General features: G+C 35.1%; 1 protein-coding gene across 4 annotated transcripts in view; it reads left to right on the forward strand.

Annotated features, from left to right (window-relative positions):
* The window catches only part of LOC123323036 (serine/threonine-protein kinase Genghis Khan), a 163,785-nt gene that overhangs the window by 952 nt on the left and 149,922 nt on the right, over positions 1 to 12,911 (forward strand). For all 4 annotated transcript variants that reach the window (XM_044911233.1, XM_044911236.1, XM_044911234.1 and 1 more), the window contains exons 2-3: positions 8,936 to 9,168; positions 12,005 to 12,261. In XM_044911233.1, coding sequence (XP_044767168.1) covers positions 8,958 to 9,168; positions 12,005 to 12,261 — 468 coding nt within the window. In that variant the 5' untranslated portion in view covers positions 8,936 to 8,957. The remainder of the gene's footprint in view (positions 1 to 8,935; positions 9,169 to 12,004; positions 12,262 to 12,911) is intronic.

Here is a 12,911-nt window from a genome sequence, read left to right on the forward strand (position 1 = left end):
TCACTATGTCGAATCTCTTCGGAAAATATGTGACGAACATAATTGAAGTTTATACAGACTGATTGAAGGCATACCAAATACAGTTATTTGCATGGAAAATACAAGGATCAGTATAATATCATAATATGCACTAGCTTGAGGAGAGTTACTGTTCGTTATCTCCTTTGGCTTACATCATTTGTAGATTTCAAAAATATTAACTCGAAGATGAAATACATATGATGCAGTGGTTGGGAATGGGTATCTGCCGAAGGAATTAACAGATAATTACAAGAATATTAAATTCTTCAACAAAAATCATCTTGCATCAATATAAGTAAAATGAATTGAAGGAAGTTTCAACTTAAGATGAACTTCACCTAATAATAAACAAGTAACAGGGCAACTTGCGCGTATTTGTGGCTATTCATCTTAATACATTGATGTAATAATAATAATTATAGGTATTTATTAGTACCTTTAGACATTTACATTGTATAGGACAAGTCAAATGAAAAATAGAAAAATCCATTTTAGGGAACTTATTCTCCGATGACATTTATCGAAAATCCTTTAGTAAACTTTTCGCATTAATTCATTCAAACATTTTTTTTTTGGGTCTCCCAATAGAAGGAAATTCTTTGTCGTCCTCTTCATTCACAATCTTTCTGATTGTGGAAATATTCAGCTGAAATATAAGTCGTTTAGATTCAGATGAAACATTATATGAATTCTATTACATTGAATATGTTCGCTACCGTCTGACGTATTGTTGATTTTAGAATATCAGGGTATAACTATTTGAATGAGCGGACCTGAATTCTAAATAGCACTTCCTGAAACCCTGTCTCTTTTTTCAATCACTTCCGGCATTTTTGTAATAAAAATTGATATTAGTTGTGGCAACGGCGTTATCACATTAACGACATTTCATGAGTGCCAACCTAACTTCGTTCTAGTTACAAAAACTTGAGAAAATTATTTCATGGCCAACCGACTGCTAAAATAAATTTGAATGAAGTATACATTATGTATTCAAGTCACTCTAACACATTCTCACTAGACTGAATCTTCAGTGAAAATATATTTCCCTGGATGAGTTGGAATATGAATATGGCATCTACATATTTTTTGAATGCATACAATAAGCTTGTTACATTGGAATAATCTCTTCACATTCACAGCAACTTATTAATTATTAATGCTTATGATGAAGCATTCGCCATTTACTTAGTTCTTGTGTTGTTTCAATTGAACAATAAGTAAAGACGATTAACTTGCTTGACTTCACCTAAGGTACTATTATCAAAAAATTATGCGATATGTCTAGGACTGATAAGGTCAAAATTACTAGATTTTTGGTAACAGCTTTAGATTTCCAATTTTATAGTGTTTTAATAATTCTGACTAAAAGATATTACAATTTTTTGCAACATTGTATAATGATTTCTTTGAATGAACAATTTCTGGTTGATCTCATTGCAAGCTCCAACAGTAGCTATTGCCAGTGAATCTTTATGAATTTTCCCACCTTGTGCTACACTGAAATCTCCCAGAGTTTTTGGAACTCCCTGTAAATATGATTGTAAGGGTTGGTTCATGTTGGCCGGTTACTTATTCCCCAACCCCTTGAATGCTTTTTCACCTATCGAAAAATATAAAAATTTTAAAATGTAGGCTTCTATACTTGAGTGTATTTATTGTAGTTTAACATCCAAAATCCTCCAAATTTCAAGTTTACTTCTAGAGTCAGGGATTAGGGAATAAGTTACCGGCCAGCATAAACCAACCCTCTCAGCTCTCATAAACTTATAGCATGCACTCAACAAGCTCGATGCTGTTTGTCAGACTTCTTGTCTGTTAGATATGAGCAAAACAAATTAATTCCAAGTTCCCCATTGAATTTTACATTGCTTTGATCAAATTGTTTTCAACTTTATTGCATTCTTCTTTTTACTGGACAATGGTCACCACACATTACTGGTTTACAGTATGAGGTGCCACAATTTTATTTTGAAATACGCAGTTTTCATCAAGTACATATTTCAATATTTATTTATTATTTCAAATTATTGTCTCACTAAACACCACAGTGTAATTACATAAAGGAAGCAAGTACATAATAGGATAAAATAACAAACAAAAAATTATAAAATAAACTAAAAACTACAAATCAAACAATATATCAATCGAAGTACATATTTCGATATTTATTTATTATTTCAAATTATTGTCTCACAAAACACCACAGTGTAATTACATAGTAAGATAAAGGAAGCAAGTACATAATAGGATAAAATAACAAACAAAAAATTATAACATAAACTAAAAACTACAAATCAAACAATATATCAATCGAATTGAAAATCACAGATTCAAACACATCACATACACAAAATTACAAATATTACAATATGATCTAGGGAGAGTAGAGAGAAGGACTAAAAATGTGTCTCCAAAAACGGGGAACGTAGGGTAGGAGTCGCTGCGACCGCTACGTTTATCGATAAGGATTGGGATTTAAGCTTCAATGAACAACCTTCATTTTATTTTAGATTTTAGATGTATCATCGTAGTTTTTTCTGATTATTTTTCCAATACGTTTCTTTAAATCTATAATAAATATGAGTTTTCTGATTTATATGCAATGAAATACAATTCGCATTGTAAAGGGGACTTAGTAATCGGCTTTATTAATTGAGGGGTTCAGAGCTGAAGTGAACCAAGTCCATGCAGCCTAGTTTTGAGATGAATGGCTTAGAACAGGGGTCGGCAAGTAATTTCAAGTGGGGTCCGGATGCAATAATGAAATTTTATGGAGGTCCGAGGTCTAGAAAAAACTTAAAACTTTTTTTTATTTTTATTCTGCCACATTTAAGTAATTATATAAAATAATGTAGAACTAATGAGAAAAATTACATCGGAGGTCTTGGGCCAATTTCTTATAGTTTGGTTCGAGCGAGGTACAGCAAATGCGAAGGGTGTCTTCAAGATGGGCGTCAGTTAATCTTTAACGATTTTTGTTCTTTATAAAATTCATTTTGGTGAAAGATGATTCGCATACATATGTCGAGCCAAACATAGTTGCCAGGTGGATAGCTAGTTTTTTGCAATTTCCATAAATTTCTGGAACATGTTTGCCCCAAAATTCTTCTGTGGGTGCTGTTTCATACATTTTCAAGGAAATATCCTCTTGCAGGTCAATCATCTCCAGTTGAAGTGAAGGCCTTGAAATATTGAATAACTTTGCAGCCACTTCAGTCCATTCTGCAGCTGCAGAAATACCATAGGGTGATTTGAGAAATTGAGACAGTTTCGCTATCTCTGCAAAATCCTGGAATCTCGTTGCAAATTCATTCTTGAGATCAGACAAAAACCTCAAGAACCACACAATATCCCCTTCAGAGTTCCTGTTTTTGTATTCAAGAACTGTTGGGAAATGAATGAATCCTCGCCGCGCAATATCTTCTTCAAAGATATCCAGCTTCCGACAAAAACTGCCAAGAGGAAAGTTCTTCTCAAATTGTTGATGGGTTGTTTCGTAGTGTCGCACTTTTAATAATTGCGACGGTCTTATTACATATCAGGCAAACTGGAACTGCCTGAGGCCGATCAGGCAGCGTGAAACAGTATTGTTCAGTCCACTCAGTCAAAAATCTTCTACTTTCGCTGTCCACCTTACGTTTTTTAGAATCCATATTATTACGTATGAAACGTTTCTCCTTGATCTCTTCTAAAAGAAATGGATAACACTTCTGCAACAATCTACAAACGGAACTACGCTTGACTACTTACGAAGCACCGCCAATCCACTCCATTTCTTCCGCACCTGCGCACTACCAATTTCGACGAACTCTGATATTCAACGCAGTTACGGGTGCGACAAAGTTATGGCGATGCCTTGTTGACAGAAGCCCGAAGCGTTTACCGGGTCGATTCGAACGCACAGCGCACAAATCGTTGGCGGGTGAAACAGGTCATGAATGTATTTCGAATGAATCAAAGTAGAATCAGAACCAGAAGTAGTAGGTTTTGGATTAAATGTTGCTTTGAAACGTATGAGAGTAAGGCGAGTAGGGACAAAATTTCAAAATGAAAATATAAAACAATAAAACTCAACAATATTTGACGGTCCAAGTTTTACCCTTTTGCGGTCCGGATACGGACCGCGGTCCGCCTGTTGCGGACCCTAGGCTTAGAAGTTGTTTATCACCAATTCATTCAAAAGTGACTTCTTTAGATTCTAAAAGGTTAGAATGTAAGCATATGCTTACATAAGAATAATAAGAAATAAAGAAGTCACTTTTGAATTAATTCATCACAAAAATAGGCTGCATGGACTTGGTTCACTTCACCTATCTTAACAAGAATATACATATCACAAATTTCCCGAAGTTCCAGTTCTCCACGAAGTCGTTACATTCAAATTGAAAATTGAAATCATAACAACTACCGCCGGACAACGCCCCTACCGCTAGAGATCAAGCGAATATAGACCATATTAGTTAGGTTAGAATCACTCAATTGGCGGGAGATCCATATTCAAATTTTTTTACATAGGATTCGACTTTAAGATGGAATATCGCTAGCTAGAAGTAAATGTTAATATAAAGACATGCAAAATTGGGTGTCGCAATTATTAGAGGTTGTTTCCAAGTACATTTTACATCACAAAATACTTTTATATGTCCTAAAATCAAAATTGAACACATTATTATACGGAATATATCCGTATGTCGTAGATCATTTCTGCTATACGTCAATCATGAACCGTAACAAAGAAAATGACATGCTACGCTTGCGCGTTAGAATGGTGTCAGCTTCAGAGGTTAGAAACGAAATGAAGCTACAACAAACTTCCATGGATCTTGCCGACCAATTTTATATTGATCCATTATTAAAAAAATAAACCATTTTATTACGAAATTTTGTTTTCAACTTGTTAAGAAAGGATCATAGAACACATTCCAACAGAAATAAATCTTAAGAAATTCGATAAAATATCCAGAAACAGGCGAGAAGTACGCGGCATTTTTAGTCCCATAAGAAATGCATAGGGAATTCAGGGACCAGATCCACGGATGGATCGCGATTCAAATTTCCCGCCTAACCTCACTAATATGGTCTATAGGCGAATCCAACTACCGATGAGGGCGCTGCGACTTGTTAACAAACATGGCGGAAAATGAGTAATCATCGTGAAAACTCTATTGTGAAAGCAATGTTATCGTAGATTTTATTCGATTATAGAGATATTTGTGAAGGTAGTGAATAATTATGGGATTATTGATTGTGCTCGGGTTCCTCCAAAACTTTCCTGAACATGTTGGTGTCGTTTGATGAAGATTTTACAAGAACTTATATCCAGAAAATTTCATTCTATCATCACACTCAAATGAATTATGTAATTTGTGGAAATCAATTAATGTAAATATTTGAGATAATTTATTTGGATGAAAACATATTATGCAGTTCAAAATGCCAACACAGAAATTATTTTCCAGCATTTACAACCAACTCAACAAGACCGCCTGAAAATTAATTCTACAGTTGTAATTTCATTAACGAAATTTGAAATTCTTGTCGAACGGTTTAATTATTGATCACATTCAACTGCTTGCAAAATTCAAATCACAACTTTTCATTTGAAATGTTCCCAACATATCATCTCTTGAAGATTGCAAGTAATGCATGTACAACTTCAGTTATGTCAGAAATTTAATCTCATCTACTTTCTTCTGCTCAGGTTTCTCGGCACTATCAAAATCATGGAAATGAAAATTCGCATTGCCTTTCTTAATCGTCCAACACTAGAAAATTCATCTAGAACAAAGATATCTACTAACCTAAAATTATAGCGAAAATTGGTAAATAGTGCAGCAACTGAATGACACTGAAATAAATACTCACTAAATTTTTTTAATACCTATTTTGCTAGTCAGACATCCAAAAAATTTTGTGAATATAGTTCACTGGTAACCGAATATGTAATGAAAATATCTAACCCAAAGAAGTTAAACTCAAGTTATTACTCACTTTCTAGGTTAGTGATTTGGCCGCTAGGCGGCGTTTAGATTTTTGGATTCGCCAATAGTCGAAGACGGCACGAAAGAATCGATGAAGAACAGGGGAGCTGTGCCTCCTCTGATACATTTTACGGGCGAATATGGTACAGTAAGTCAGCTGAATTCTTGTTCGGCTAGTATGTGAGCCCAGAGAACGTATGCGTGAGTTACACTATCAACGGAAGCAGCAGGCCCAACAGCCTCCGTCCGAATAGGCAGTCCTAGCCTAGGAAATATAAATATTCACATTCGACGCGGCGGACGCGTACGCGGCCGGTGGATTGTATGATTGTTATGCTGGATTTTTATGAGCGGAGGACCGAAAAAAGAACTAATTTTTATCTGAATATCTAGTTCAGGTGTTCGGAAAATTTATATAGAAATTACGTTCTGAAAATAAGGACATGTCCAAAATGAATGTATTTTAGCTCTAAGCTTTATGAGGAGGCTCAGCCTCCCTTGCCTCCTCTGACCTTTGGTCCTTTGGTCTGGTCATAAAAGAGCTTCAATAATTTCTTTAGTTTTAATCACAGAACTGGAATAAATAAATATAACCTAGAAAAGCATTTGAAAAGAAGAAATATATGAATTCAGAGCATATTAATCTGCATTCAGAATTGATAGAATAATGTTTCCAATTTGTACGAATGAATTAGGGACATAAATAGTAGTACAAAATTCAAATTATCTTCGGTCAGTGGCTCAGTGCACAGATTCATTCATAGAAGATCAGTGTTCATTCATAATACCAACCTGAATTTAGCAACACAAAATCGAAACTTATGGGCTATTACCAACTTAAATTCGATTTTCCATAGCCACCCGAGATGTCAATCATTCTTGAATGGACTATATATATTTATATATCCATAAGTTCAGATTATGTGTTGCGGAATTCAGGCTGGTATTGTGAATGAATATTGATCTATAGACTTATTATATGTGAATCTATGCACTTACCGACGGTTATTTGAATTTTGTTTCTTTTGTTTATGTTCTTAATTTAATCGTACGAATTGGAAAAATAGTTGTGTCAATTTTGAATGCTGATAAATATGCTGCAAATTTGAATATTTCTCATGTTCATATACTTCTCTAGGTTATATTAATATATTCCAGTTCTGTGGCTGAAAGTACAGAAATTTTTAGAAATCTTTTGTGACCAAATATTAAGCTGCGCCTGGACTTCCAAGACCTACTGGGATGTCAATCATTCTTGAATGGACTATAGATTCATATTCGGGAAAAAATGCAACTTGCATATACAGGGACTCGTACAAATATTTCAACAATAAATTCTTGAGGTCAAAAGAAACACTTTTTTCCCATTTTTTTTTCAGAAATTTTAAGTTTTCATGATAAGCTGTGCTACCCCTGGAAAAACAAATTTTCCTTCAGAATTACTAGCTAAATCTGTGACACTACACATCTGTGGATCTTTTAAAAAGAGTTGCATTCTGCCAAAATACCCAATTTTTCAAATTTCACAGATACTTTTTCATTTCCAAATTACTCGAAAACGGTGCATTATACGAGAAAATATGAAGAATACTTTCATTTTACAAAATGGTCGAATTTTCACAAGCGTCCAACTTAAATTCAAGAGTTTTGGTTCTTTGAATTTTTGGTAGTTTTATGGTTCGTAATGGTCATAATGAGAAAACTGGAGGACGTGGGTGATATCTTGTGCTCGAAAAAGATTCGTCAAATAAATGAAAAACTATATTCCGAAATCCATAATAATAACATTCGGTTTTTCAACAGCTTCTATATTTAAATCGAGCCGATTCGGAAATAATGGCAAACGAAAAAAGTGTTTCTTCTGACCTCAAGAATCTACCGAGAATATCAAAGAACACCCAGTGTTCATTAAATTCCTAATTCATTGAAAAAATTCACTGGAACACACCGTGCATATCAATAATAGTATATTATACAGGGTGAATCCTGTTGAACTGTACATACTTCACACATTGGTAGAGGACACTATGGTTTTTCCATGAAAAAGCCGTCCAAAAAATGTATCTCCGAGTACGCATTTTTAATATTTTTTTTCTCTGAATCTGTAGGTGTGCCACGAGATTTTATGAATCTTATTTGGAATGTATTTAGTGTAGTTTGAATTACCATAAAAAGTTTATGAATTTTTCCATCTACAGGGTGATTTTCTATATGATTTCCGATAATATGAAAAAAATAGAGTCCGGTTCTGGAAACTGATAAACTGTTACATCTGCTGTATGGGGATTAGTGTAGTCCTTCCATGTACCAAATTTGATGGGTTTGTGATCATTCGTTCGTACACTGGAGCATTTTCAAAATATGACCCAAAACAGGAAATCGCCCTGTATAATCCAAACGAATGGCTGAAGACCTAACATATGGGGCATTTTTGGAACCGTCCAAGTGTCCTATACCTTTGTGTGAAGTATGTATAGTTCAACAGGATTCACCCTGTATATCTAAGAACTAAAGTGGCACTTTGGATCTGAACGCCTGTCTGTAGTTTGGAAGTGATAACTCTGCAGACCAATGGGTGGTTGACATCGAAAAGTAATGTGGATGAAGAGCGTTGTTATGGCTCTCAACTTCTCAGGGATTGAATTTACTTTTTTTCCCTTCGAAAAAAAATGTTTTTTGAATCTAAGGGGGAACATAACAAGCGCCACAAGGAGCTGGCACTCACTTTCTTTCTCGAAGGGAACTGATAAGCTAAGATTCTTTGTAGCCTTAAAAAAAATTCCAAAGGTTATATTTGTGGCATGGAGAAAAACAACCCATAGCTCATCAAATTCAGACAAATTAATTCAAACGGGCTATGGAATGAAGAATAAATCTTGTTTCCAGGGAAGTTTACTTCCATCTTGTTGATTTTTTGTACTTGTTTTCAGATTTCACAAATGAATTGGTCGAATGAGTGAAAATAATACAACAACCATGCCGGATGTGGCTGGTGAACGGAGGCTTCGTCAATTAGAGGCTATGTTTCTTGGTGGGCCTGTGGTTGCCAAGGGTCAAAGTTTTAGTATCGAAACTTTGTTGGACATTCTTGTTGTTTTGTATGATGAATGCTGTAATTCTAGTTTACGTAAGGAGAAAACTGTTTCAAATTTCATTGAATTTGGTAAGTATAATGCTACTGCATGATACTTCAATAGATACACGATCTGCACCAAACCCACTTACCAAAGCCAAACTATGCGTTCAAAAATTGTTCAAAATGTAAGAACCGCAGACAGCGAAACATCGAAAAATATCATTTCATTTACGACATCAATTCAATTCATTCGAATGGAAAATAATCAACCGAAGGAAACAGGGATTCAAAAAAACATACATTCAGTCGCCCACGTTTGTGCCACCAACCGCTTCCAGACCGTTCTACTTCGCGTTCTTCGCGAATTTCCAAAATATTTTCATGTATTGTGCTCAGACCCTGAGTGATATTTTCCGATGTTTCGCTGTCTGCGGTTCTAACTTTTTAAACAATTTTTGAACGCATAGTTTGGCTTTGGTAAGTGGGTTTGGTGCAGATCGTGGATTTGTAATGAGCCATTATCTTGTAAATGTGTTGGTGTTTGTGATTCTCTGTTATGTGATGTATATTTTTTTATCATTTGATTTTTTTTATATACATATGACTGTTATCTGTATCTTGTAGCCATGAAAAAGCAACAATATATGGTTGCGAAAAGTTGGCATTAGCTGTGATTTGCTGATTTTAATCACCACCATCCTAGTTCCCAATTAAATTAATTCACATGGAGCGCATGTTTCTCATTTCCCTTTTCGAAAGTTGAAAATTGCCGGCCAGGAAAATTGATGAATAAAATATTCTACCATAATTTCTTTTTCATACTGCAAGCCCTTGAGTCTCAGCTACAAGCATCAAAATGAATACACACTATTGCGTCTACGATGGAGCGCATGTTCCTATTTTTTTTTCGAAAGCTTAAAATGGCCGGAGCCGGGGCACTAGGGCTTGCTGTATGAAAAAGAAATTATGTTAGGATAATCTATTCATCTATTAACATCGATTTATTTTGCTGGTTAGTATTAAATCAGTTCATCCCTCTTTGCATAGAGCTAATTGTTCCCTTCGGCATCCTTTTCTAAATGCGCGATCATAATTAACCGAGTGCAGCATTGAAATGAGAAATAGGGTTTTGAGCGTAGTGCAATAGTAGATATAATAGTCGTTCTTGGAGCTGCTGCCAGGCTCCGACCGAGAGCCAACATCATGCTGATTTATACCTCACACGATCATAAGATAAAATTTGGGATTTTTTTTTTTCAGAAGGGTCATATATTGGCCGGCCAGCTCTACGAACCACTATTCCACCACGGTCAATGCCGTGTCTCATATCAATGCTGCAGTATGATCTTTTTCCCTCATTTAGAATAGGACGCCGAAGCGAAAAATAAGTTATATGCAAGGAGGGATGGACTGACCTTATACCAAGGATTATAGATTGTTTCATAACCCTCCATTTTATACAACGTTTTTCTTTCTATTCAGAAAATTTAAAGGATTTCTACTCTGGGAAAAATATCGTTCAAAGCAGCCAGCCAGGGAAATTGATGGATAAAGTAAATAGAGGGATGAATGAAAAATCCTAACATATTTTTTTTTCTGCAAGTCCTAGAGCCCCAGCTCCAAGGATCAAAATTAACCACCACTGTTCTGACTACGATGGTGCGCATGTTATTCATTTTTTGGAAAGTTTAAAAAAGTCGGCCAAGAAAATTGATAGAGGAATGAATCAGATTTACTAAGAAAAATTCTTGTTTCTTTCTGACAGCCCTAGAGTTCTAGCTTCAAGAACTGTTATTGTTATGTCTACGATCGAGTGCAGTGATGCACGCTTTTTTTTTGGAAAGTTTAAAATGGTGAACCTAGAAAATTTATTTCCCCATGCACCCTTCCATAAATTTTCTTGAATGGACATTTTACATTTTCAAAAAAAAAGGTCATGCACTCGATCGTAGACAGAGCAACATCCCCCATCTTAGACAGAATATTGGTGCATTTTGATCGTTGTGGGTGGGGATCTAGGGCCGTCAGAATGATAGAAAAAAAATTTCTGGGTACATCTGATTCTCTATCCATGTTTTTTCTTGGCTGTCCATTTTGAACATGAAAAATGAGGATTATGCGCTCCATCGTAGACTGAAATGACTGAATAATTGTCACACCTCACATTTTAGTCACTTTTATAAAATTCTCATGTTGAACTTACTGTATCGAACTGCCATGAAGGAAGAAATGTTGGGCAAAGTTAAAAACAGGATCAGCGTGTGTGAAGTTAGTGACTATATTATATTCATCACTTTTGAGAGTTTCTTTTTTCGAACTCACTGTATCGGACTGGCTTTGAATAGGAAAGATTATACATAAGTTTATATTTTTGTAGTGGTGTAACATTTATGAAAAACTGAAGCATGCAGCTTCAAATCAGAGGAAGCGGCAGTCGGTGAACTTAGGGACTATTCCTAACGTCAATGTCAACTGATCTGGCTTGGCCGTTTGACGAAAATAGACCTTATCGACTTGAAGAAACGGAACTAAATGATCTGGAATTTTTGAAAATTCCCAATTCATCTCTATATTTCGCGCCCGAATTTGGGTTACGGATCGTGCTGCGAGATATGGAGAATGATTTTCTTGCCTTCAGTAGGCGATTCTGGGTTATTTTCGTATAGAAAGATCGTAGCTTCTCGGCAATTATTAAACTCCTTCCGAACCTATAGGAAATGACAGACAAAGTTGTTGGATGTGTTTACTTTCGCGTTGCAGAAACCTCTGCGATCTCATTTCCGATCTCTTTCCAGGGTCGAGAATATTAGCTACTTATCTATCCTCCATTCTGTATATTATACCGCTGTCAATCATAGATTGTTCATTTATAAGCACACCTATAATATAATTTTTCATAAGGATTTATACAATTTTTTTTCAGTTAAACCAATTGCTACATCAGTGAAAAGTTTACGACTCTCAAGGGATGACTTTGAAATCATAAAAGTAATAGGAAGAGGGGCATTTGGTGAAGTATGTGTAGTGAAATTCAAAGGGTCTGAGAAAGTTTTTGCAATGAAAATACTCAATAAATGGGAAATGTTGAAGAGGGCTGAAACTGCTTGCTTCAAAGAAGAAAGGGATGTTCTAGTTTACGGTGATAGAAGGTGGATAACTCATCTTCATTATGCGTTTCAGGTAAATGTTGTATATCTACACTAAAAAATAAAATTGTTTTGCAGTGTGTAGTTTTTCCACTTTTTTGAGTTAGTTGTAATTCATCTCAACCTAATCATTTTTTTTTTAAATTATGTCTCTTTGTCCGGAGTAGTCTCCAGATTGAACTGTTTTCCATGAGATTTTTTTTTTGGAAAGAGAATTCCCCAAGGAAGGCCCTAGAATACGTGATATTCTTCTGATCGCTCCACAGGCATCCACTGAAAATCTTGCAAAATTTTTCGAAAAGCATAGGGTAAATGTCTGTGGTATTTTTTTCTGAAATTGCATTTCATATACATATTTATTATATGGCTGATTTATCGTTGAATGAGAAACGAAACATTCATGATAAAAAATTTATAGTATTTCGTAATTTTCTTTATTCCAGCACTACGAATTCATTCCATGAATTCCGTAGAATACGTCTCCCTATTTTTTGTGTGAAATTTAAGTCGATTTCAAGGAAGTAACCGGATATCATTGGTTATCATTACTATTTACCAACAGCATTCAAGCGCTTTTGGTCGTTGTTGGTCATAACACAGCCCTCTACCCACATTAAGCTATCAGAACCACTTTCGAATTTTGAATTTTTTTTGTGGCCATAATTTTAGGCAAATTTTGTACCC

Source organism: Coccinella septempunctata, chromosome 1, assembly GCF_907165205.1.
Source record: "Coccinella septempunctata chromosome 1, icCocSept1.1, whole genome shotgun sequence".
NCBI lineage: Eukaryota > Metazoa > Arthropoda > Insecta > Coleoptera > Coccinellidae > Coccinella > Coccinella septempunctata.